Here is a 27,959-nt window from a genome sequence, read left to right on the forward strand (position 1 = left end):
ATGACCCCTTCTGAAGTCCCAGAGACAGATCAGCAGCCTATACATCTCTGCCTATTCCATAAGAGGCACATTGGTGGGAGAAAAGTGCCTCCTCAAACCAAATGCAACCTTTGCACTTTCTGTTCCCCTTAATAACTGGTATGTTATTAGGATTATTATTTTTTTATGATCTCAGGCCAAAATTTTGAGATATTTTTCACTCCATTTCTTAAAAGTAAATATAAATAAATAAAAATGCTTCCCACCTCCTTCCATAAATATCTGTTTTATATTTACGTCTGTGCTGCTGTATACATATGTTTGTAGATGTTTATTAATTCAAAGTCAAAACTATTTCTTATTAATGAAGGGCTCTGGTTAAGGCAGTTTTTGCCATTTTGGTTTTTTGCTAAGTATTCCAAATCACAATAACTGGAATTCCTTACTGCCTTCTGTTTTGGAAAAGTAATCACAGTTGTCAATTGTTTCTCTTCTTTTTGCATTCAACTTAAGAGGCAAAGAAGATAGAAGTGCAATATCTTGGTTTGCCAAATATAAGCCATCTTCAGATTTGGAGCCACCTGCTCCTTTTAAAGTAGTTGTTTAAAATAAGCTTTAAGCCCCCACTTAACTGTGGAACTCGGCCTGGCAGCCAGCTAGCCGGCTGCCTGTTCAGGGCCCTTGAGGAGATTTGTGTTCAATTCAGCTATCCCCTCCTCCAATCTCCCACTCAGATTCTTCCTTGACATCACTGTATTCACATGAAAATTCACATTTTGTTTTTGATTATGAAAATGCAGGGAAAACCGTAAAGTTTAAATTGGAAGGTTGAATGGATATATAGAAAGTTGTAAATAAGATCATACACACATCTAATTCTAAAATAATAGAACCATTTTAAGGAGCTTTATATATATAGGTACAGATATATGTATATATTAAATGTATATATATATATATGTTTGTGCATATATGTACACAATGCTGATTGTAACACTATAAAGTTTAATTCTAAAATAATAGAACTGTTTTAAGTATATATATATATATATATATATATATATATACACACATACACACACACATAGGTGCATATATATATATGTCTAATTCTAAAATAATAGAACCATTTTAAGGAGCTTAATATATATATGGGTACAGATATATGTATATGTACACACTGCTGATTGTAACACTGAAATGTCTAATTCTAAAATTAATAGAAATCTTTTAAGGATCTTTACATATATGTGTGTTGTGTGTGTGTGTGTGTATGTGTATATATACACACACTGCTGATTGTAATACTATGAAATTTCTAATTCTAAAATTATAGAACCATTTTAAGGAGATATATATGTATATAGATAGATATAGGTACATATATGTATATGTTCACACTACTAATTCTCACACTATGAAATATGTAATGAAATACTGCTCCAAAAAGGGAACCCATATGAAGAAGAAACTGTTTAAATTTCCTAATTTTTCACTTAAACTTAGTCTGTTTCTTTTGAGCACCCTTTATTTTCTCTTTCTAAATTCTTTTAAGAGGTAAAATTGAAAAATTTAGAAAATTTGGAGGAGGGGAATTTTTTTCTGTTTGTTTTTCTTACCTTTGGAAGTTATAGGAAAATTGAAAAAACTTTTTAAAAGTTTCTTTTATACATCTCATATTAACTTTGTTTTGTTTTTTGAGATCATAAGCAAGGTATTTTATATACCTGTGTTTTTATAATATTGTATTCATAATCCATTCAGATTGTTATTCTGTATCTACTAAATGAATGTATAGGTAGTCCTTGATTTTTTGGATATGTTGCCCTGTAAAAGATTAGTCTTAAAAATGATGACTATATCACAATTTGGGATGGTGGGTACACATTTTCTTTTGCTGCAATCCCTTGTCCCTGGAATAAACATATAGCTTGCTCATAATTTATGACCAGAAGTAAGTTTCAAATGGAAGAGGAAATGGATATGGTGGGAGCATCAGCAGGGTATGTTAGAGGCAGCAGCTGGCAGATAGAGGGATTCTCATAGGGAGAAAGGGAGATACAAAGATAGAAGCTCTCAAAGGGAATAAATAGGGATAGGTAATAGAGGCTGATAATCTCAGAGATATACTAGTGTCAGGGAGAGATTAGAATTGGGAGCAACAGTAAATCTGTAGGTGGTTTGAGTCTTTTTGAAATTTTTTTTCTTTTAAAATTATTTTTATTTTGAACTTAAACATCAGAAAAGAACATATACAAAAGAATATACAGAAGATTGCAAATAAAACTATAAATTTCCATTTAATGCCACTTGCTTTTTAAATTTTTTAAATTTCTATTTATTTATTTATTTCAAATTATTTATTTATTTTTTTGGGGGGTTTAAGTCTTATGGGACAGATGGAGAGGAATGGATTTGCCATTTTGTACTATGTCCCAAGTAACTATATGTCAAGTGGTATTGTTGGGAGGTGGGTAGATTTGTGGCTCTGGCTGTGGCAGAGGCTAGTGGCCTTAGTTTTAGTGATGGCAGGGAGAAAGGAGATTATACTAGCCAAGATAGGGAGTGATTAGTGGGGTGACTAGTCATTAGTAAAGGTGTATTTTTTCATTTGAACATTTTTAATTTGGTGACTGGCTCTATTTCTAAACAGTAAACAAGATGGCCCAGTGAATAGAGTGATAGTCATAGTAGAACTGGTAACAACATGTGTGAGGGAGTGTGTACATGTTTGTCATAGTCTTATTTTATGAAATGCCACATTCAGCAGTTTCTGCTGGTCCTTCTTTTGTTGTCTCACTTTATCATCTTTGCTCCAATTAGGCAAGACCATTTCCACTTTTTTTCACTTGTTAATTTCCTTTATGATTTGGATGGGAGTACTTCCAAATAAAGAGATGTTATCTTCTTATATTAAAGAAGACACCAGCAGGAAAGGGATTTAGAATCTCTGTCTCATGTCAAGGTCTTGGCCACTGTGTTGCAGAAGGGATACACTTGGCAGAATCCCAGACCTCGTTCCTGCAATGAACACGAGAGATGTTCTGTATTTATTCTGCAGCTTTTGAAAGAAGCCCTGAAATATCAAGTTTTACTTATTTTATAATCCCCCCAAATATAGTAGTCATATTCTCTCTCATCACTTACCTTTCTGCCTTTGAGAATTTCCAAATGAGACTGGATGACAGAATTCTTCCTGTTTCTTAGCAAATTTTATTACTAGATTTATTCTTGATTGTTTTATCTTTTTTAAGTTGACTTTTCTGTGTCATTGGTCAAGAGATAACCAAAGTTAATTAATTCAGATACAATATTGCTAATGATATTAGAATCTTTAGAAAGTGCTACATTTGCAATTGGAAGAATCCCTAAAAGTTTTTGGAAAAAAAGAACATTTTGTTCATCTTCTCACTAATTCTTCCTAGCTTTCAGGCATCATATTTCCGTACCTTCCCTATAAAATTATCAAAACTATTTTCCTGCCTTCTCTCCTTCCATTGTTCATTCTCCCACCCTAATTCTTCCTAGTTTTCATGCTTCATATTTCATACCTTCCCTATAAAACTATCAAAACTATTTTCCTGCCTTCTCTCCTTCCATTGTGAATACGGTCCAGGTGGCAGACATGATTAACAACTGGGTAGACACTCTTACACCAACAAGAAAGAAGAGATATATAGATAGAGAGAAAGATGGACAAATACCACTATCCTGGAGACTGAGGGAAAATACTCCCCCTAATCCTCTTCTACCTGCCCTATCACACACGATGCCAACTTTAACCAAAAAAAATCTACTAGAGAATAGAGCTCTGTCAATGTCTTTTGAGACAGAGTTCCATTTTTTCCCCATATTAACTCAGGATCAGAGTAAAAAGGAATAACCAAACTCTGGATCTCCATCTCCCAGTTTGGTTTCCATAGTCATGTCATCCTCTTTTTTCTTGACCAACATTTAGAAAATTAAAACATGTTTTCATATGTACAGATTTTTCAACTTTAAATTTCTGCACAGATGGAAGTACATCTAAGGAAACTTAACACATGAGAAAATGATCATGGCAAACAAAGTTCTTCTCAATAGAAAAACCAGAGACCTCAAGCAAGAGATAAGATTTTCTATCATAATCCTGACCTTTCTTTAGTTCCATCAACTGTGTTGGTTTCCCCACTAACTTTTGTTCAACCTGAAGATTCAGAATACTTCAAGTATCTCTTTCCTATGACTGTCAAACATTTGTAGTATTTAGGAAAAGCCATATTTGAGATTGCCTTATATATCTAAGTTTCATAGTTTAATGGGATGTAGTGCTGGAAGGGATCTACTCCAAATCCTTTATTTCTGAAAGCAGAAAACTGAGTCATTGAGAGGCTGAGACTTGACCAGCATCATTATGCCAGTAAACTGCAAACCTTACATTTTCTTTCTTTTAATTTTTTTTTTAAATTCTGAACTTAGGTATACTCAGAGGGAGAATTTCCATAGATACAGAATATGCCTCCCACCCAACAAAGAAATTGAATAGGAAACCACCACTCTCCATTTGCTGCTTGTTTTTTAAAACATATATTCCACACATTACTTTCAAAACTGTCCTGCTTGTCTTTGCTTCTTTATGAACTTAATTGTATTCTCCTCCGCATATTTTTTAAATATGAAAATTTGCCTTTTTTTTTTTTTTTGGTAGCACTATTGCTAACCTTTTTCTCTTGCATTCCCCCTATACATACATATCCTCTCTATTCTCTTCCCTAATTAAAAGCTGAAAGGGGAAAACATTTTTTTTTATGACTACAAAAGATAAGCAAAATAAATCTACTTAAGTGATTATACTAAGTGAGCTCATTTTTTAAATAATAATGCATTTTATATCTTTTATGTAAAGGTGGAAAGGAATATACTAGTATAAACTTGAGCTATCAGCAGAAGAAAAAAGTACATACAAAACCATTTTGAAACTTGGTAGTTCCTAAGTGAGCTAAGTGTATAATATTTCTATAATCTCAGTAGGCAGAAGTTAAGAATAATGCTGATAGAGCCCACATATAGCATTGTTGGCACATTTGCTAAGTGAATTCATCTCTTCAATGTGTATGTCCAATGTTGATAATTTTGATTGATCAAGGGGAACAAATCCTAGGGCTTTACTCGTTTAGCCTTTGAAAAATCCATGAAAAGGTCTCTGAATAGATCAAATATGAAGAAATTGAGTTTTCTCCCATGTAATACCAGGCTCTTAATCTTGATTTTGACCAGATTTAGAATTTAATTTATATCCACTTATACTTCAGGAATCCATGCAAAAAAGATCTTATTGTCATTAAATATTCCCTAAGCTAAGCCTGAAGTGTTGAGTGCCCTTGTGGTTTGTTTAGTTTGATGGGGCAGTCACCCTTGGAGTTTTGATAAATTGGCTTAATAGACAATAGGAGGGTTTGTATTACTAAAGCTTTGCCTATTCAAGATATATCACTGAAAAATCCTGGCTAAACCAAGCTCTGTGTGTGTGGTCTCTAACTCTCTTTGTCTTCCAGTGGAAATATAATATGACTTGGGAGAAAAGTAGATTACTTTTCTTTTTTCTTGTAGGGAATTATGTGATTGAAATATAGTCTTGATTTTGTAAAGCTTTATCTTTCCTCCCTCCTGTGAAATGAAACTATCAAGTACAAAATCTCTCCCTAAACCTCCCAAATGCTTTATAAGCTATACTGATAGATGTCTGCCATAATTAAGAGGTTAGCACAGGGCAATAGTAAAAAGCTTGGTTCAACACTCTTTTCTATTCTGGAGTTTTAATTTCAGCCCTGTTGGAATATGGTTTTAAAAAAAAATTGCTTAGTTTCCTTCTAACCATTTCACTCATGGGGTCTAGCAAAGAGATTTCTAACTTGAAATGACTTTAGAGCTCCTTTTAAAAATATGTTTACAGTATATGAGACCTAACTCCCCATTAAGAAAAAGATATGTACACGCACCATGAGTGACTTTTCTTTTTATGGGCTGATGGGACAAAACTTAACTTATAAAATAATTGATAGTCCTTCATCCCAACTCATGATTAGAGAATGCGGGAGCCTGGATCAATCATTTTTCTGTGACCTTCAAGACCAGAGCCAATTGCTGTATAATCTTTCATCATGACCAGAGAAAACATCAGTCTCTAGCAGCTTGAACCATTGCACTATTTATCTCTTATCAGAATGAAGCAGTGGTAAGTGCCCAGCAAGTTACTTCATCTCAAAAAGGGGATTACATTAGCAAATACTTCCCTTGGGCTGTTGCATGGATCAAATGCATTAATAGATAAAATAAAGTAGGATAAAAATAATAAATAAAATAAAAGCTCTTTGCAGATCTTTAAGCACTATATATAAATGTTAACTCATCATCAAAATTACCATATCATCAAGATATATTTTTACTTTATTAGGAGTAACTTTTCAATTTTTCAAGGCTCTTTTTTTTCCACTTTTGTGATAAATGTTGCCAGTATTTCTCTTTATGAAGATCTTTTTGTATGTTTATCATATTTTTATTCTTATTACATCAGTAGAACTAGGTAAATATTACTGCATGTAGATATTATTCCATGTATCTTTTGTGGTACTTCTTTTTCATAAATCTTTCAGGCTTTTATTTTAGTGTGTTTTCTTCTTTATAATCATCTTCCATTTTAATGTAATGGATAATTCATAGAACAAAATGCTTCTTTATAAATTTAATATTTCACTTTTTCAAAGAAGTAGTGATTTCATTGGTAGGGTATTCTCTCTAGTTTGTAGGTTTATACTTTAGATATGCAAATTTCTGTGACTGAAAAATTCATCCTACAATTTAGTGAGTTTCACTGCTTTTATTTGAATCCTTTTCAACTTGGTAAGAAAAACAAACATTTATTAGGTCTTTACTGTGTATTGGGAACGATGCTGAGTGCTAGGGATACAAAGAAAGTCAAAAACATGATCTCTGCTTTACAGGTATTCATCTTTTAATGGAAAAAACAAGAGGTAAAAAACTTTTTAACATACACACATATACCCTGTAAATAGGAATTAATCTCAGAAGAAAGACACTAGCATTGAGAAATATCTGGAAAGGTCTCTTGCAGAAGGTGGGGTTTGAGCCAAGTCATGAAAGAAACCAGACAATCCAAGAGGGCAGACATGAGGAAGAAGAGTATTCTGGGAATGGGAAACAGTAAATACAGGAGAATGGAATTGGGCATGAAGTGTCCTATGGAAGGGAAAGCAAAAATACTCCATATCATTAGACTCACTTGACAATCTAACTTGACTTTTCATACTATAGTAAATCTTAGTGAAAGTACCAAAAACTGTTTTTTTTTTAAATTACAATTATTTATATCTTTGACTACTGAATGAGATCATGAGCCGAGAGAGTGGGGACCACATCACTTATTTTCATATTTCACTGCCACGAACCTAGCACAATACAGCATATATTAGAGACTTAACAAATGAAGGAATCCATATTGAATGAATGATGGCAGTTAGTCAATGACATTTTTTTTCTTAATTCAGACCCATGAACCTGTGATGTCATTGATATAGGAAATACCAATACAGATCAATAACTCTTGTGTAACTATCATTTTAAAGTTGCTTGAGACTAAGATCATTCAGAATCAGAACTTGAACCAACATTTACCTAAATCTGAGGCTGTCTATGTGGTCTTTTATAGAAAACATAAGCAATAGAGTTTTCCATGTTGTCAGGACATTTTGTCACTCTGTAAGGCAGAGACCCCACCACTTCAATTTGGTTTTCATTTACCTTCTTTTTGTTATGAATATATGCCTAGGGGCTGGGAGGAAGATTTTTTAAGAAGAAGGGAACTCTTCCTAATTGTATAGAAGATTCAGACTCTTAGATGGTTGGCTTATGAAGGCTGTTCACAAGGGAGATGCCCGATGGATAAGCCAGACCATCAGCAAAGTCAAAAGCCAGTGGATACTTTATCATCATCATGGGGGAAGGATTGGAATGGATGTGCCAGAGCTGGGTCAGCAAACCATGGAGTCAGCAGTTCTGGGAATCCAGGGTAGATCAGAGTGAGTCATAATGTGTGGGCATTGCGGGCTTGCTAAAATGTGCTCCTGCACAGCCCTCGGATCTCACACTGACCTTTATCTGCATGTATTTTTATGCATGCAACAAGGCATCATGAAAGCTTTCTTCCCATGTATCCGTGTTGGAGAAAGCCCTGACCGATGGACCATTACAAATATTGCTTCTTGCCTTCCAGAGTCGAGAGGAGAAGCGGGTTGTGGAAGTCGGAGGGCAAAATCCTGAGCTGAATCCGTGCCCTTGTCTCCATCCCTGTCCCGCCCACCCATGGGCGCCACAGTGATCAGTGACAGGAAAGCCAGGATTTATTTCGGGCTACATTCTCACATCTAGCTCATTCTGTGCAGTGACACATAGGTCAAGGCCACAAGCATTCCATTGGGCTTGGGCTATCCTTTCCAGTAACTCCCAAGCAAGTAGCCTATTTTTTTTTTTTTTTTGGAAGAGAGTGGATGGAGCCTGAGCTCAAGAAATCCCACCAACTTCAGCCTTCTCTAGTAGCAGTAATTCCCAGAGTAATTCCTAGTTTTGGAGAGGAGAGTGAATGGAGCCTGAGCTCAAGAAATCCCACCAACCTCAGCCTTCTCTAGTAGCAGTAGTTCCTAGTTTTTTGGAGGAGAGTGGATGGAGCCTGATTCTCCCTATTGTTTCCAGGTTGGAAATGCACTGGCAACTCATGGGCTCATCCTCCTGCTGAGTAGAATGGAAGCTTTGACCTATTGCCTGGGCTGGTTTGCCCTTCATGTAGGCAGCCAAGATAACCATCTTGGAGCTAGACACTGGGTCAGCTCAGCAGATTTGCAGCTCAGAGCTCCTGAGCTCAAGAGATCCCACCAACCTTAGCCTTCTCTTGTAGCAGTGATTCCTGGAGTAATTTCCAAGCAAATAGCATTTAGATTAATTGGGGAAAGTTTCCACTCTCTCAGCGTTAAACAGCAAAGGGCAAGGCAATTTGAAACACTTACTTATATACCTCTCAAGGCCCTGTGGATTTCTCCTCTCTAGTGCTGGGCTTTAAGAGAGGATCGACTATTTTCCCTGCCCTTCTTCACATCAGGAGCTAATGCTGTACACAATACACTGTCCTGCCTTTCAATATGTCCAGAGAAAGCATCAATTTCTAGCAACTTGAACCATTGCACTGCTTATCTCTTATCAGAATGTAGCAGTGGTAACTGCTCAGCCTTTTCTAAGCATAAGCCCTCAAGCCGAAGTTCATTTCAATTCTACAGGCATTGATTAAGCCCTACTTGGTATAGCTAAAACGAGACACATAAGTACAAATCCTCCTTCTTTAAGAGCTGGTATTCTACTGGGGAAAAAAAAGAGAGGGGGAGGGAGAAGAAATAACATTTAGAGTGTAAATAAATACAGTATGATTTGAGGAAAAGAAAATAACAGCCAGGGAGATTTGAAAAGGTTTGGGGTCGGATAGGAGTTCTTAACCTTTTTTATGTCACGGATCTCTTTGAAGCTTGTGTTGAGCCCTTCTCAGAATAATGTATTTTACTTAATGTAATATATTTATTTAATGTAATGTATTTAAATGTATAAAATACATAAGGAAACCAATTATATGGAAATAATTTGTATTTCCCCCCCATAAAATTTACAGATACCTCTCCCCACAATCCATCTATGGACCTTTCTTCTTATTCCCAACGAAGTGGGGGGGAGAATGTCTGTAAATCCCAAATTAAGAGTTTTGCTGTAGATTTCCTTGGAGAAAAGGAAGGATTTGAATTGAGGAAGTTAAGAGGGGGGGAGTACATTCCAGGTATGGGGGAACAGCTCTTAGAAAGGCACAAAGAAGAGATAGCATTCTGAATTAAAGAATAGGAGTAAGTAGACCAGTTTGGCTAGAACCTAGGAATAGAGAAGTGTTATGTCACATAGGAAGGAGCCTTAGATTTAGAGGAAGACAACCTTCTTTCCATGCCAGCCCTGCTTTTTGCTGTCTGCTGTCTGCTACTTGTGTGGCCCAAGCAAGCCCCTCCAGGCTTTGGTTTCCTGGTTTTAAAAAGGAGGTAGATTAGCTGGTCTCTAAGGGCCCTCTCCAATTCTAAATCTGATCCAATGTAAAGGGAAGTGATGTGAAAGAAGTTTGGAAGGTGGGCTGATAAGAAGAAGGTGGAAGTCCATAAGTTCATTTTTTCCCCTAGAAGCAATAAGGAGCTACTGAAGATTCAAAAAAGACTTTAAAAGGGTTAAATTGATGTTGTTGTCCACATAATCATCTCTATTTTGATAATTGCGGTTTGATTAGAGATCATTTAAAAAGTTAACCCTTATTGGTATTTCTATTATGAAAATTCCTCATGAAATAATTTAACAGTATTTTTATTAAGCTTTCCGGTTTTTAGCAAAGATCATGGCATTTTTCTCTTTATATTATTATAGATCTTAAAAATAACAACCAGCTTTTTAAACTGTCAAGGGTTTTTTTGTTGGTTGGTTGGTTGGTTGGTTTTTGGGAAAAGATAACTCTTCTGCAATAAGACCTAATATATTAATGGCATGTGCTATTCGTTCTATAAGTTTTCATTTAGTAGCATTTCATGGAACCAAATTGGATATGCAAGATGTAGCCAATTTACCAGCAAAACAGTGAGTGAGCAGAGAGAAGTAGCATCATAGCCTTCTCATAGCCTTCTGTTCTTTCTAGCGCTCTGAGGAAGGGTGGAATGGTAACCATGGCAGCAGGGAGTTTTTGAGCCACTGTACTTGGGGAGTGTTGATCCTTATATTAGTTTTGCCCCCCAAGCTGCTCCTGTCCCCAGAAAGGTCTCCAGTAATTTGAATGAGTTAACAGGTTTTGTTTTGCCTTAGAAATTCACATTAACTTTCTTCCCTCCCACCCATCCCCAATGCCTTTTGAAAGATCTTCGTTGCATCCAAGCATGACAATCGGAGTACTGTTTAAGAGTCAGGAGCAAGTTTTACATTTGTTCTGAAGTTTGCTGTGATTTATTAGCATTTTGTATATGCATAAGCTGGTGGCTTTCTTTTAATGGATCTAAATAGACAGTTGTCAAGACCTGAAGCTTTATTTTAAATGTTGAAATTACTCTTTCCCATTCTTCTTTAAAAGATTTTAGGAGAAATGATTATAGATAATTCTACTCTTGGCTTCAATAATAAAAATAACTGTCATTTATGTAGTACTCTAAGTTTTACAAAACACTTTGCATGTATTAACAAATTTTAACGAGCAACCCATTGAGGTAGATCCTACTTTATTCTCAAGATAGGAAAAGGAAAGCTGAGAAAGTTTTCCAGAGTCTAGAAGTTAGGAAAGTGTTCAAAGCTGGAATAGAATTCTGCTTTTCCTACATCCAAATTCACTCACCATCCTGTATGGAGGGTGTTCCCCCTGGCATGTGATGGGAACATCCCTGAACTTGCAGGGCTAAATGCCTGGCTTGTTTTATATATATATTTAGTAGTTATGTTTTTCTAGTTACTCTAACCCTCAGTTTCTACCTCTGTAAAATGAAGTAGAAGTTATTTATACTGCCAGATCATAGGATTGTTTTAAAAAACAAGACCAGATTTTTAAGGCATTGTAGAAATGTGCTTTCTCAGGGAAGAACTGAGACTGAGTAATCTCAAAGACCTTTAAAATAGGTGCCTTGTCTGCCTGCTTCAGGGCAGTCCCTATCTCAGCAGAGCTGATGATGGCAGTCTCCCAGGGATTGCATCATTTTTGATTCAAGAAACTTTAGAGTATATTTACAGAGGCTGTCTGCTAGCAACTAAGCACAGACCTTAGGAGAATTTGATACAGTCGCCTTTTGCTTTCAAACCAGCTCTGGAGATCTTGTGACTTAGGACTCCTGGGCAACTGGAAGATGTGGGTAAGAACTGAGCAGTCAATCTCAGGTACTTATTCTTTTCCCAGTCCTGCGGGTCTAAGCTTGCATTTAATGGAACTTCACGTTTTTTGCCTGGTCTTCAAGGAGTTAATGCCAGGAGGTGGTGTACTCTTACTTCTGCTACTGCAGGGGCAAAGGGACTTTCTGCTGTGAGGCTTGTGCTGCTGAAAACTGATAGAATGTGACAGGCAGAGCTAGAAAAATCGGGCTGGAAGGAGCAGTCTTAGCCATGAGCCAATCATTTTTGCTTGGAATGACTTGTTTCTACAGGCAAGAATTCCAGGAACCACGGAGATAAGTAACACCACTGGGTGCTGGACTTGTAGAGAGAATAATTAGTGTTAGTAGGTCTCACTCATCAAGAGCTGAGTCTTGTCAGCAATTTTTGCAATTAATCCTTTTAGCTGTGGGTTGAAAAATCTTACAAAATTAATCATCTTGGGAAAGAACTTACCTCTCCTTCTACCACCTCCACCCTTTCTAGGAACCTGTGAATTTGATGGTATTTGTTAGAAAAGTTTATTGCTCACTGTAGTCTGATGGATAACTTGGAGACAAAGGGAATGTATCCTATAGGTTGTTTTATTTAAAGGTAGCCAACTTAATGTAAAAACCTGTCCGTTTAACTATGAAATAAAATAACAAGGATATAACAAAAAGCTATTAAGCACAGTCTACAGTGATATATGTATGTGTGTGTATATGTATGTGTATATATATATATATATATATATATATCCCACCTACCCCTCTCTCTCCCATTTATTTTTTGAGAAACCTTCCTCATAGCATAGTGGAAAGAATAGTGGATATGGTATCAGACTTGGGTTTGTAAACTGGGCCTTGCTATTTATTTACCAGCTTTTTGACCTTGGACAAAAATCACTTTACCTCCTTGTATTCTCATGTGTCAAAAGAGGAGAGGTGAGCACTAAGCTTAAAGAACTTCTTTTATCTCCTGGCTTTTCCTCCTCAATGTAAATAATACTATCTCTCTTCAACAGATTCTTTTTCTTTCTCTTTTTCTCAAGACTTATCTCTCCTCCCCCACCCTATCTTGGTGACTTTCTTTTTGTCTCCATCAACCACTCTCCTACCTGCTTAAAAACCTTTCTCCCTGCCTCTCTCACCTTAAGTAATATTTAGTTTAAAAACCTGAAATCTTCACTCATTATGTAACCTTTATTTGTGATTTTTATTCATAAGAAATCACGGGGTGAGGTGTGTATCATTCTTGTCCTATCTGCTATCAGAGTGGTTTCTGTGATGTTTTCTGTGATCCTACAAAAGATAAAGCTACATCCTAATGCTTTCATTCAATTACAAAAAACAGAATATTAAATATAAAAGAACTATAACAAGACAGAGACTTACCTACTATGTGCCACATACTGATATTAGGTCCTGGGTATACAGATAAAGAAATAAAACAGTTCCTGCTCTCAAGAAGCTTATATTCTTTTGGGAAAATAGCTTCTACATGAATATGTACAAAATCAATATTAGTAAATTTGGGGGAGAGGAGGGCACTTAGCTGCTGGAAGTGCAGAGATCAGGAAAGGCTCCAGCATCTCCAGCTGGAAGTGCTTATACAAATTTAAGAAAATAAGGATTCCCAATAGGGATTCCAAGGTGAAATGGAAAGGGCATCCTGTTTCCTTTGTCCCTGGAGCATTTCAATCTAACTCTTTTAAAAAAAAAAGAAGAGAAAGAGATGAATAATGATCATCTTAATTGGTTTAATTGGTTTGTGAGTTGGCTGTTTCTTGTCCTTTCTTCTCAGAGGATCAAAATGACATCAGTCTGTTAGAGTTGAGTTACAGTATATCCCACTGTGGCTGATCAGACTAGTCGGAGCTTGGCGTGCTCTGCCACAGGTCAGGTTCAAAATAGTGCATATGAACTTTGGGGGCAGCTTCTCTAATTTTGTGCATCTCGTGTTTCCTTTGGGCTCATTCTATTTTGCTTTGCTCATAGAACACAGCGCCTTCTCTGATGAGGGCAAGCCATGCTGGGCAGTCCTGTGCCAGTGTCTCTCATGTCATACAATGGATTCTAAAGTTCTTATGAGAGCCCTATTATCATTATTATTATTTTGTATCTAGTGTTGCTGCCTCAGATCTGGGCTTTTGAAAGTAAGAGGAGGTACTAGGCAGATGATTTGAGGGTATGATTTCTAATTTCTCCTGTTCTAGTGGAGGTCTCTTCTTCCCTCTCTTATTGATTAATAACTATCTTTGTTTAAAAGGAGATAAAGCTTTTCCTACGGTATTTACATAATGAGTTTAAAATGCAAATACCTCAAAGGGGGGAACCATCCTACTTTGATTGCCTAGACCAGATTTCAATTTTGGCTTCAATTCATGCCCTTGGCTGGGCATGTCAATTAACTCTAACCCTTTTTTTGCCTCAGTTTTCACGCTTGTAAAATGAACTAGAGAAAGAAATGGTAAACCCCTCCTGTATCTTTGCCAGGAAAACCTCCCTGGGGTGAAAGAGAGTCATATTTGATGGAAAATGATCAAACTACAACAAAGCATAAAAAAGGCTTATGCAATTATGAATTTCCTGATGCTATCTGATACTGATCACTTTGCCTCTTATTCTCAGTTTTCTCTCAAATAAATGGGTTGGACTAGTTGAGGAATTTTTAACTTTTTGTGAGTCATGGATCCCTTTGGCAGGCCAAGTGTTCTAAAATAATTGAAGGAAATGTTCAATTTCAGTAAGAGCAAAGTGAAAATAAAGCTGTAGCTTTTTTTTTTTTCTCATTAAGATTTGTAGCCCCTAAATTAAGAACATTAAAACTTTTGAAGCTTAAAATCTTGATTCTTCGTGTTAAATGTAATTGTTCACATCCAGAAGCCCATTTTCAAATTGCCTGGCTTCTAGATATGGAGTTTGTGTGCACATATTTTCTCCAATACAATTCAGCCTTTGCGATAAGGTTGCTATTTCAACCAAAATTAATTCCTCTATGTCATTTTTTTTTTCCATTGGAAAACGTGTTTCTAGGATATGTATTCATTGGCACCTCATGTTTAGGGCTAGAAAAGTAGCACTATGGATAGAGTACCAGGTGTAGAATCAGGAAGACTCATCATCCTGAGTACAAACCACCTCAGATACTAACTGTATAACCTTGAGTAAGTCACTGAATCCTTTTTGCCTCCATTTCCTCATCTGTAAAAATGAGCTGCAGAAGGAAATAGAAAATTCTGAAAATCAAAGGAGAGATTAATAAAATTGAAAGTTAAAAAAAAAACTATCAAACTAATAAAACCAAGAGTTGGTTTTATGGAGGGAATAGGATCCAACAAAATAGCTCAACCTCTAGTTAATTTGATCAGAGAAAGGAGAGAAGAAGGAAATGGCAAATCACTCTTTTATTTTTGCCAAGAAAATCCGAATGGGGTCACAAAGAATCAGAAATGACAAGGTGAGGTGAAAGAACAAACATTACAAGCTTTCTCATCCAATCTTTTATTCTATAGACAGAGAAATACAGACCAAGGGAAATTATGGCTTGTCCAAGATCCCATAGTTAACTATGCTGCTTAGTTTCTAAACCAAGAACTCCAGATGCTTTCTCTACTGAGCCATGCTCCCTTTTTTTTTTTTTTTTTTGGTTCATTTTCCACCCAACATAACTAGCATTGACTTTTATTTTCCAAATTCACTCACATCTGGCCATGTTGATCATATAACAGACCAGCATTAGACATTTTGGCAGCCAACCCATTGGAGTTAAGAGTGAGCTGAAGCCCTAATTCTGAGTTCCTGTCCCAACTCTCATGCCTAAGTAGCTTTGTGATTCATTTCAAGTCCCAGAACCTCAAGTTTCCTTATGTAAAATGAGGTTAAAGATAATTGTACTACTTACCTTTTAGCATTGTTTTGGAGAATTTGTTTTGTAAAGCCCAGCAGAAATGTAAATTATTATATTGTTCTTAGTGCTTGAAAGTGTTTTCTTGCAGCCATTTGCTGCCCAGGCTTGTGCCCGAAAGTACTTTATAAATAACTTGGTGTTATTATGATCATATCCATTCTGCCTTTTCCCATGTCATCTTAGTTCTTGACTCCTATGTTAGTGAACTCCATGATTTCTTTCTTAGTGCTTTGAGACAGTGCTGTTGCCAAAATAGGGGTTTGATTTTTCTTGCAAGCTCAACACATAAATTGTTTATTTCTTGATAAGACTCTTGGCTTCTAAGTAGATCCTGCTGCTACCAAGTGGACATCGGGCCTTGGTTCCATACCCATTATCCCTATGGGAGCATAACTTTCCTGAAAGAATTGACCTGAGAGTCAGGAATCAGGATTTGTCGTTTTAACTTTGCCCTGACTCCCTTTGAACTCATAATAAGCAAATTACTTTATCTCTCTGAGTTACCTGTAAAATGGAGATGTTGAACTATATGGTCCCTATGCAATTTCCAATTTAAAAATACTGAAACAGATTCTGAGGATACATTTTCCATTCAAATTTTCTTGTTTTAAAATTTGAAAAACCATATAAACGCCAAATTAAAGTAGTGAAGTATAATAGAATTCAACAATACTATCTGTAGAACAATGATTCAAAGGCAATAATATTTTAAGGAAGGAATGTTAAACACCTTGATCCAGTTAAAGGGACTCCAGTGCCTTAACCCTTGGCTTATTCAGGCTGTAGTAGAATGTAATTTTCTTTTCACCTAAGAATATTTTAACTTAGAGTTCAAAGTTCTTTCCAGGGTGTGTCCAGAGTTCCATTGCTCTTAGGTTTTAAGGGCAGCAAGATGACAAAGCCCTTCCAGACAGCTTGTCTTATCTGCCAACAGCTTCCCTCCATCACAACCACAAGTAGTCTATCTTCTGCCTATTAGGACTAATTAAAGAGATAGCTTTTTAGTCTTCTCTATTTCTACTTTTCTATTCACTGAATAAAATCATCACTGCTCATTTATGTAGTTTTTTGGGGGTTCTTTTAAAATTTTATTTACTCTATTTCATTTGTCCCATAGTACAAACCCGTGACCTATAGGAATAGGAGTTTCATTACTACAGGAAGACTCTCTCTTCCAATGGTCACCTCTCAGATGACAGAGATGTCATAGATCATAGAGTCATAGTTTTTAAACTGCAAGGGATCTCAAGCCTTCATTTTACAGATAAGTACATTGAGACCAGGGGAGTTTAAGTGACTTATGCAGTCACATAACCAATATGTGTCAGAAGAAGTAGTAATTAAACTGAGGCTTAGAGAGTTTTAAATAGTCTTCTACCAAGTTTCACACTAGGTGACCAGAGGCACTTCCAGCTCAATATCTGGTCCAAGTCACTGTCAGTGTGTTTCACTAGTAATGTGCATTTCTGATCCCCTGAGTCACCAGCATAGTTTATAACCTATTCCCGGACACAGATAGTTCTCTGAAAGAGCTTGTCATTATTTCAGATCCATGTTTATATCAGGATGTAACAACATTTAAACAGAACTTAACAAGATTTTAAAAGAGAAATTTAAAGTGCCTTCATTGCTTATTTGTGTCCCATTTCAAGAAATAACTAAAGCTTTTATGGAAACAACTGTGGTGGATATCAGGAGATACAGCCACAGGTTTATTAGATGAATTTAGAGTCAGAGGTCATAAATAGAACAGAAGTGACAAGCAAGCACTGTACCCCCAGGAGAGGGCTAAAAGACAAGTGGTTGTGGTTGTGATGTGGTTGTCATCGTCATTGCTTATAAAATAATTTTCTCCATTAGGGAAGCTCTCTCATCAGTAGTTCCCTATGCTGATCCTATCATAGATTCTAGTAAAAAGAGATCTTTTCATAGAATTGAAAGACAAACAAAGGATCCATATGGATCCACAAACTCAATCCATATGGACCAATCATTGCTCTGCTCTCACTTTGATCCAGCAAGTTTTATACTAGATGTGTATCCCAAAAAGATCATAAAGGAGGGAAAGCAGTCCACATGTGCAAAAATGTTTGTGGCAGCCCCTTTTTGTGGTGGCAAGAAACTGGAAACTGAATGGATGCCCATCACTTGGGGAATGATTGAATTAGTTATGGTTTATGAATATAATAGAATATTATTGTTTTATAAGAAATGATCAGCAGGCTGATTTCAGAAAGATCTGGAGAGACTTATATGAACTGATGTGATGCTAAGTGAAGTGCATTTGAATTAAGAGAATATTGGGTATAACCAAAACAAGATTATGAGATGATCCACTCTGATGGACTTGGCTCTTCTCAACAATGAAGTGAGTCAGGCCAGTTCCAATAGATTTGTGATGGAGAGAGCCATCTGTATCCAGAGAGAGGAACATGGGGACTGAATGTGAATCACAACATAATATTTCATCTTTGTTGTTGTTATTGTTGTTGTTGTTTGCTTGCTTGTTTTTTTCTTTCTCATTTTTTCTCTTTTTAATCTGATTTTTCTTGTGCAACATAATAAATGTGGAAATATGTTTAGAAGAATTGCACATGCTTAACTTATATTGGATTGCTTGCTATCTAGGGGAGGGAGGAGGCAGAGAGAAAAATTTGGACTGCAAAGTTTTGCAAGGGTGAATGTTGAAAACTATTTTTACATGTATTTTGAAAAACTAAAAGCTATTATTCCCCCCCCCCCAAATTTAATTGGTTTTGAAAAATTGCCTGTGAAATAAGATGGGCTTTAGCCCAGTGAGAAATATTGGACATCGAGTACTCAAAGGCTCTGTTTCAACTAACTACACTTGTTTACTTCTGCCTTTGCTAACTGAAGGACTCCAGGTCCACAAATAGCTGCATTTTCAGTCCCCATTAATGGAAATTGTGTGGCAGGTTTTGACTAAAGGACATTCCCAGACAGTCACACTTGGATGGAGGTACATGGGCTATGGCAAGTTTCCTAGTCTGAGACTGAGGAGATCTAGAGTCTAGTATCTAATCTGCTATTCACTGTCCAGGGCGTTCCAAAGGCCTTAGTGTCAAGTTCCAAAAGTCTTAGCTGTTAAACCCTAGATAGCTTAAAACTGGGCTAAGACCTTTGGGCTATCCCACTTATGTGACCTTGAACTAGTCTTTCCAATGACAGGGTGTGGTGGTGCACACCTATAATCCCTGCTACCTTGGAAGGCTGAGACTAGTGATCTCCTGGCTGCAGTGAGTTATTTATTGCTGATGCGTTTCTGAACTAAATTCAGTAGTGTGATGGTGAGCCACAAGAAGCAGGAGGTCAGCAGGTTACCCCAAGAGAAATGACCCAGCCATGGGCCAGGCCAATGAGTAGTGAAACCAGGCTAATAAGTAATCTTTGCACTTAACAGCCTAAGTGAGATAAAGAACACTGGTTTTTAAAATACAAACACACACACCACACACACACATATGTGTGTGTGTGTGTGTGTGGTGTGTGTGTGTGTATGGAGTTCTTAGTGGTGCTAGATTATTACATAACTAGTGTTGTTAGAAGAATTTATAATATGAAGAGATCATAGATGTAACTATATGATTCTGGGTGTGTCAGTTAATCCTGTTTATCTCAGTTTTCTTGTCTATAAAATGAGTGGGAGAAAAAAAATAGCAAAGTACTCCAGAATTTTTGCCAAGAAAATCTGAAATGGGGCACTGCAGAATAGGAAATGACTAGACAATAGTCCTAATTTTTGCAGATTAGAAAACTTAATTCCAGAAAAGAGAATTAATTTGTCCAGGGCCAAACAAGATAATAATAAATAGCACAACGGAGTCTCAAACCCAAATTCTCTGATTTCTAAATGCCACATGATTTCCTCTGTATCAAATAATGCTTTACTTTTTGAAATAGGTGCCTTTTAAAATTATGATCTTTAGCTTCCATGAAAAGGAAAAATAAATACTATTTAGTTTACGGTATTTTCATTTTTGGACAAACAGCAGGCTAGATGCAAATTACCTAACCTTCTTAACCTTGTTTTCCTTGTTCAAAATGAGGTTCTTGCTAAAAAAAACTTTTATCAAAGAAATGACCAACATCTCTCTAGAGAATGCAGAATAGTAATCACACCTTCAGAGAGAGTTTGGGGCTCATATTGCAACAAAAGACAAACATTTTTGAACATAGCCACGTGTGGATTTGTTTTCCACAACAATGCTCATTTTTAACAGTTTGTTCTGTTTTTAATTGGAGGAAGAGAGTCAGCAGCAAAAGGCTGGCAGTGGAAATTACCCCTTTTTCCCCCCTAAAAAGGGAGGATTGGGTATTGAAATATTTTTAAAAGTACATAGAAGACTCCAGAAGGAAATTCAGAAAGCAGGATAGAGAAGAAGGACTAATTTGAAAGCCATGGGTTGAATTTATTATGTATATTTCAGAAGCAATCAGAACAGAATAGAGATTTTATGTTATACTTCATATATGGAAATGCTTGAGGGTTTTTTGGATATTAAGAATTTTAAAAATAATAATTATGTGAGATGCTTGGTCTTTCTGTTTCTAAAGTCTCTTCCTGCTCTGTTTTAGGGACAGCATAGTTTTCTGGCAAAACACAAATGTCAGGAGGTCCAGATTCTAGTGTTCACTGGCTGGTGAGAAAATTGCTTAATTTCTCAGGGCCTCTGTTTTTTCATCCATAAAATGAGTGAGTTAACCTTGAAGATTTTTGAAGTCTTATTAGCTTTATGATTCTTTGATCCTCAGACAGCCTGTATGCTGGTAGAAGTTCTTGCCAAATTGCTTCCTAATAATTGACCTTTTTCACTTTCTCCACTGGTATCTTTTGTGTTGTAATCACTTCAAGTGTTTGTTCGGGACTGCCATGTCTGAGTAGGTCATAATCCTAGAGTGTAGAAAGGCCAGTTTTTAACTCCCTCAGGGTATTTACCAATAACTTCTGAAGGGGTGAGTAACCCTTTGGCATCTTACCCAAGATTGTTCTAATGGGGGTAAACAGAAGTGTTCCATTCTGATTACCCATTTACCTTTGGGCAGTTACCCAAAACTGTTCTGAGAAGGTAAGTAAACCCCCATTAGTTTACAGGCTGCCTTTAGAAACTTGACCTGGTGTTAGAAACTTGACTCGGTGGTCTGGTATCCTGAAGGCATCACTTCCTGAGCACAATACAGAAAAGTCTGTCACATACTAGAAATGTTAACTGTATCACAATGGGGAAGAAATTAAAGGAATAAACAGAAAAACTAGGGCTAAATTATTATTTTGGTTTTGTAGATGAGGTGATAGTTTACTTGGAAGACCCAAAAAGCTTTGTTTGTTTGTCATGTCAATATGTACTATCTTGGAAATTAAAACATCTTAGTATTATTATGAAAACAAAATGTCTGTCACAAACTAAAGGAATTAGAGTGAAGAGGTTATAGTAATAAAATGTAGATTATATCTTCATAGATTGTAACTCTTTGACTAAGGATGATATCTTATTTAATTCAAAGTTTCCCTTGGGGGTCCAGCACAGTGTACATAGTAGTTATTCATTAAATGTTGATGGAATTGAATCAAATGGACTAGAGAAAGAACACAGATGAGCTGTAACATAAGGTTTGTGCTTGCAATGTGCCCAATGTGTGTTTAAGGGTAGTTACAATTGCATTTGCTTATAGCACAGTACTTTTGGTAGTAACAGCATCATTAGTTGGACCAGCTACGATTGTTTGTGACTTTTTGTACCTAGGTTTTATAAGGCTCTTCTCCAGGACACATATCCTGCCTGCCCTGTTTGAGATTTAGCATGATACTTAGAGGCACCAGCTTCTGCTTGAAAGAGCAAGTGCTGGACCCAGAAACACCTAGATTACTTAGATTATAATTTTGACTTTGATTCTTATTCCTAGATAAACGTCTTAAATATTTGGCCTCTCAGCCTCAGTTTTCTCATCAGAAAACTAGGAGGGTGATAATAATAATACCTATCATACAAGCCTTTTTCAAAAGGCTAATAGTACTCTACAGATGTAAGCATTTATTGTACTTATTTTTGTTTCCTGAAAACTTTCCCTTTGTGAATTTCAAAATAATAATGATGACTCTCTGTAATGAAAATGTTTTTCAGAGCTTACATTTTAAACAAATATATGAACCAGTTCCATGTAGAGGAAGGACTAACTACTGTATTTGGGGTGAGATGGATTATTGATTCTGTTCCTGTGTGATCTTAGGCAAATCATTATTCTCTCTGGGAGTTTCTTCAATTGTAAAATGAAAAGTTTGGATTCAGTGTTTTCAAAGGTCCATTCTGTTTTTATGGCCCACTAATCCAGAGTCACCCACTTTGCCATCCTTAGTAAAATATCTTCCAAATAATATTCAGACAATTCAATTTATAAACTTAATTTCTGAATAACTATCTTCCATCAATATGCCATCACTGATGTAGGTCAATTTCCATAGTGTTCTACAAAATTTACAAAATGTTTTCCTCACAAATTCTGAGATGCAGGTCTCTTTTCAGATTACTAGGTCCCTTTTTCAGATGTGCAACCTAGAGAGGTTGAATAAACTGGCCAAGGCCAGACAGACACAGACACACACACTTTAGTATACGTCAGTATATCAAATGCTCTCACCAAGACCAATATAATCTCTGGTAGAGGTGGGAGCCTGTGAATGTAGAACAATGTGTAATGTCAGACTTGGGTGATGTTTGGTTAATTTTGCTGAATTTCCCCCATCCCTTTTTTATTTTTTACTTTTAGTCCTTGTTATAAGGGATAGCTTTCTGGAATAATAATAAGATCATAGATTTAGATCTGGAAGGGAAGGGGGGAAGAGGTGAATTACATTGGGAAATGTAGATGGCATTTTTTTAAAAAAAGCTATCACAAAAAATTAAAAACAAAAAAAAAATCCTTGCTATACCATAGAAGATGATTATTAGAATTTATATTGAGAATCTCTGAAAACAAGCCAGCAAGTCTTTATTAAAATAGCACCTGATATGTTCCAGGTACTGTGCTAATGATTGCCTGGGCATACAAAGAAAGGCAAAATGTACTCCTTACAGTCTAAGGGTTCACATTTCAATGAGGGACACAACATACAAGCTACTATATACAAACAAGCTATACAGATGAGGAAACTGAACTACGGAAACTGGATGAATTATCCAAGCTTATGATATTTTGCATCTTAGTGATTTTTAGGGAATATTTATGGATTTCTCCATAGTTCCACAATTTCATACAACTTTTTTTATCCCCTCCCTCTTTAGAAATAGTTGGATAAAACACCAAATGGGATACATGATTGAACAACAATAATCTCTTTAGATAGTCTCCCAAGGTTTGTAAACATGGATGCGGTTTTTAGTGGTGGGGGTATTTGATATTTTTTTCATTGTCTGCTTCTTGTGTTTATTTTTGTGTGAGGAAAAAACCCAACTAGATAATTTGTGGGAACTCATGGAAAACTACCCAGGCATCAGAAGCCAGCATCTCACTCAGTCCCTGCTACATAGTAGGCCCACCCTCAGTTGTTGCTTATTGACATGAACCTTGGTCTAGAATATGACTTTTTAAAGTATTACCAGGACAATAGAAGGTTCCATTCCCACTTTCCTGATGGGACCTGCCCACACCTTTTACTCTTACCAGCCCCTCTCCTGCTCTCCACCCTCAGTCTGAAGGGGACAGTAGCTTTGGTTAAAAGAAATTTCAGAAGTTTCAGCAGTAAAGAATTGGGAGTAGAAGGAAGAAATTGTGCCTGAGACTAGATAGGTTCAAAATCGTTTTGCGATTGTGTAGTAGCCGGAGCCATGCCCCCAGTATTTCTGACCTTGCGTATTCTGATCTCATGGTCTCAGACGGACAATCAAAGGTTCAAATATCCTTTCAGAAATGTTTGTACATTCCAGCCCCAAGAGCTCACCCACCACCCCCTTATTCTTAATTTGTGGCCATGCTCACACCCGTGGCATGGTCCCATGGCTGTTGACTACTGGGTACTATCATCTGAGACAGCTAGAGTAAGTTTGCAGACAGTGACGAATGCTTGATATTTCTGAAACACGGTCGTCCATCTCTTGTCTTGAAGACTCCAGCTGACTTTTGTAGGAGGGCAAGAGCAGGATCAGTTTAAATTCTTTCCCAACATTCAAGCTAGCTGTTTATTTATTAATTTGTAAAGGCACCCGCTGGACATTTGGAGCATACGATTGTTAACCCTCGGCCAAGTTTGCATAGTTGCAGCAATAGGGATGGGAATTAATTGTCCTTCCCCTGCAGGAATGGCAGTGAATCCCACAAAGTGACCATGTGCTGCACAAAAGCATCATTCCTTTTATGTTCTCAATTTATTGCCCTTTGGCTTTCCTGAATGTGCCCTTGTTATAGCATGTGATGGGGCGAGAAGGAGATCTGATGAAGGTTTTCAGAATACCCTTCAGAGTTTTTTCTTACTCGTTTTTCCTTGGGTACTGAACAGCCTCCCAAACTGCATCGTCCTGTCAGATGCCTCCTCTGTCACAGAATATTAAATGAGACTGTTCAGGAGGATGACATCTTGAGAAGTCTAAGTGTTTGCAAATGTGCAAATGATCATGATGGGGAAAAGAACCCGGGCGGTGTGCGCCTGCATTTACTTTAAACAAATGTCACAGTCGATGGAAATTGAATCAAACAGTACTGTAATTTCCAACCACATGCCTGAACTTGAATGCTTGGCCATCCTTACTCAGAGAAACCCAGGGCAAGGTTCCAGCCACGATGAGTGAGAAAGAAGAATGCCGAGGGAGGGAGTAAGAGGGAAGAATATTCCCGACTTGGGTCACCCCTGAGGACATGGAGGATAGAACGTGTCTGTTACTGTATACTAGGATGGGTCAGGAAACAAAGGGCGTGTTTTGGGATTTTTTAAAGCAAAACTTTTATGCTGGAAAGTGGTAGGAAAGTAGTGCCCTGCCTTCCAGGCCACAAATTGAGTTCTTCTGTTATAGATCAGGATGGCATCTGTGCCGAGAGGTGGCAGGACCCGGCAGCAGCTGAGGTGGGCCAAAAGTTGTTTCCTAGGGTTACTTCAGGAAGACTTCCAACTGGAGAGCTTGATATGGTAATGATAGCTTTCTTAGTTGGGGTGAGAACTTGGTGGGGCAAAGTATCTGCAGCAGAGGCAAATGTTGCACATTTCACTCTGGAGCGAAATGCCTCACTGAGCTGCTTCATCCTCCTAAAGGCTAACAGATTACTGCCATCGCCCAGAACTGCCAATTTCTGTCATGCTGTAAAACTCTTGAAATTAGTGTTGTGGTAAAGAGCATGGCAGCAACATTTCTGTTTTTTCCATGGCACTCCTGTAGCATTCACATATTTTTTTGCTCAGTACTTTCAACATTTTATGTAGGCTAATATGTCATCACCTCCCAAGATAATTCCAGTGTTTTGGCCCAAAAGGAATAATTTTTAAACCGAAAGGAGCCCTGTTTCAGATACCCTACATATGGTCCTAATCTTTTGAAGGGTAATCTCTTTCCTCCCCTTCCCCCACATCCTTATGCCCAGCAACTAACAAGCTGAAATATTTTTAATGGGTTCTGTGGTTATTATTGGTTTTTGAAAGTGGAACTCTGGGTCTCATGAATCCCAAAATGAAATAGGTGAGAACAACTTCCATGAGTTTTGTCAGGAAGGCTCCAGCCATCTCAGAACAGCGTTCTTCCAAGATGGCCCTTTCTTTGAATAAACTTTGTTGTAACCCTCACCTATTAGACTGGCATTTTTTGAATTTTGGGTTTTTTTATATAAAATCATAGGGGATTTTTTGTTGTTTTTTAATGTAAAATCATAAAATCTCAGTCATAAAAAAAACCCTTCTGCTTTTACCTCCATCTATCCATTCCCTCCACCTTTCTCACCCTCTACCTAGTTGAGTTGTAATAGATTATATCTATATAATAGAAAGTGGAAGGGTTTGGGTTTTTTTGTTATTGTTGTTGTTTGTTTGTTTGTTTGTTTGTTGTTTTTTTTTTTGTTCTATTGGAAAATTAGTGTGTTTAGCTCTACACTTAAGATTGGAATTTTAAAAGATAGAGACATTAAGTCTTCTTGGATACTTTAATTCTGATTACATTCTGTGTGGAAATAAGTATTGATTTACAGAACTATTCTCTTACTGCTATTTCTGGAACTTCCTCTATTTTTTAAAAGAACTATTTCTCTATCTAATCATGTTTATATAGTTATTTTTTAAATAAAGATAGTAGATATTGCTTTTTTAATTCAGTGGCATTTTATTTTTCCAGTTACAGGTAAAGAATTTTCAACATTCATTTTTGTAAGATTTTGTATTTCTGTATTTGTATCTATTTGTATTTCTCTCCCTCCCTTTGTCATGTCCTCCCTTCCCAAGATAATAAGCTATCTTATATAGATTATAGATATACGATCATTTTAAACACATTTCTGAATTAGTCATTTTCTGAGAGAAAAATCAGAATAAAAGGGAAAAACCATGAAAAAGAAAAAGCAAGCCTCAAAAAAAGGTGAAAATATTATGCTTCAATCCACATATAGTTCTCTCTCTAGATGCAGATAGCATTTTCTATCCTCAGTCTATTAGAATTGTCTTAGATCAGTTTATTGCTCAGAAGAATCAAATCTTTCATAGCTGATCATCCCATAATTGTGCTGTTACTGAATTCAGTGTTATTTTGCTCACTTCACTCAGCATCAATTCATATAAATCTTTTTAGACTTTTCTGCAATTAGCTTGATCATCATTTTTTTTTATAGAAGACTAATAATCTAGTACCTCCATATACCTTAACTTATTCAGCCATTCCCCATTTGATGGACATGCATACATTTTCCAATTCCTTGCCATCACAAAAAAAAAAGCTGCTACAAACATTTTTGCACAAGTGGATCCTTTCCCCTTTTTTAGGATCTCTTTGTGATACAGACCCAGTGGTAAAATTGTTGAATTAAAGGGTATATTATAGTTTGATAGCTCTTTGGGCATAATTCCAAATTGCTCTTCAGCTCACAACTCCACCAGCAATTAATTAGGGTCTCAGTTTGCACACATTCCCTCCAACATTCATCATGATCTTTTCCTTTCATCTTAGTCAATCTGATAGGTGTGACTAAACAACCTTAGAGTTGTTTTAATTTGCATTTCTCTAATCAATAGTGATATAGAGAATTTTTTAATGTAACTATAGATTCATCTGAAAATTGTCTGTTCATATCCTTTGACCATTTATCAATGGAGACATGACTTGTATTTTTACAAATTTGACTCAAGTTTTCTTTATTTTGGAAAATTGATCAGAAACAGTGGTTCTAAAAAGTGTGTCCCATCTTTCTGTTTCCCTTCTAATCTTGGCTGCCTTTGTTTTGTTTATGCAAAACTTTTTAAATTTAATGTAGTTAGATTGTCCATTTTGCATTTTATAATGTTCTCCAGTTGTTTGGCCATAAATTTCACTCTTCTCCAAAGATCTATGAGAGGTAAATTACCCTTTGCTTTTCTACTTAAAGCCAGAAGATTTTAAAGTAACTCATGTTACTTTAAAAATAATATCTAAAGATTATGTGACTTTGTTGATTTAACTTAAGCAGTCTACACCCTTAAATTTCAAAAGCACAGCAGGAATGCCTAGATCTTATGTAAATTTTAAGAAAACCATTGCTCAAAAAAATTAATAAAGGATAAGATACTTGTGAATGATAACATATGATAAGTGTATATAAAACATGTTTTGTACCTATGTTATTGACCACACTCAATAGATAGTTTAAAAAGTTCCTTGAGGACAGGAACAATTTGTTTTTTTGACTTTATATCCTTAGCATGACATTTGTAGTAAGTCCTTGGTTTGTTTTTCTGTATTGTTGTTCATTATGAAGAACATTAGAATTGGGAGTAGAAAGATGTGGATTCTGTTCTTGGCTCTCTTATTATCTCATTTCATTTCTGTGGGCCTCAATTTTCTCACTTTAAACTAAGGGTAGATTAGAATAGAGGAGCCCCTCTACACATAACCCCTTCAACATAATATTCTGTGAACTACTCCAGTATTACTGCTACCACAAGGAATATG

At 36.4% G+C, this 27,959-nt stretch overlaps 1 protein-coding gene across 8 annotated transcripts in view; it reads left to right on the forward strand.

Moving 5' to 3' along the window:
* The window catches only part of GRB10 (growth factor receptor bound protein 10), a 263,879-nt gene that overhangs the window by 187,655 nt on the left and 48,265 nt on the right, over window positions 1–27,959 (forward strand). The window contains exon 1 of one of the 8 annotated variants that reach the window (XM_031957211.1): window positions 10,516–11,927. The exons of the other annotated variants lie outside the window; for them this stretch is intronic. Within the exon in view, the coding sequence (XP_031813071.1) occupies window positions 11,922–11,927 (6 nt within the window). The 5' untranslated portion in view covers window positions 10,516–11,921. Of the gene's footprint in view, window positions 1–10,515; window positions 11,928–27,959 lie in introns of those variants that run through there. 8 annotated transcript variants of the gene reach the window in all.

This window comes from Sarcophilus harrisii, chromosome 1, assembly GCF_902635505.1.
Source record: "Sarcophilus harrisii chromosome 1, mSarHar1.11, whole genome shotgun sequence".
In the NCBI taxonomy this organism is placed as follows: domain Eukaryota; kingdom Metazoa; phylum Chordata; class Mammalia; order Dasyuromorphia; family Dasyuridae; genus Sarcophilus; species Sarcophilus harrisii.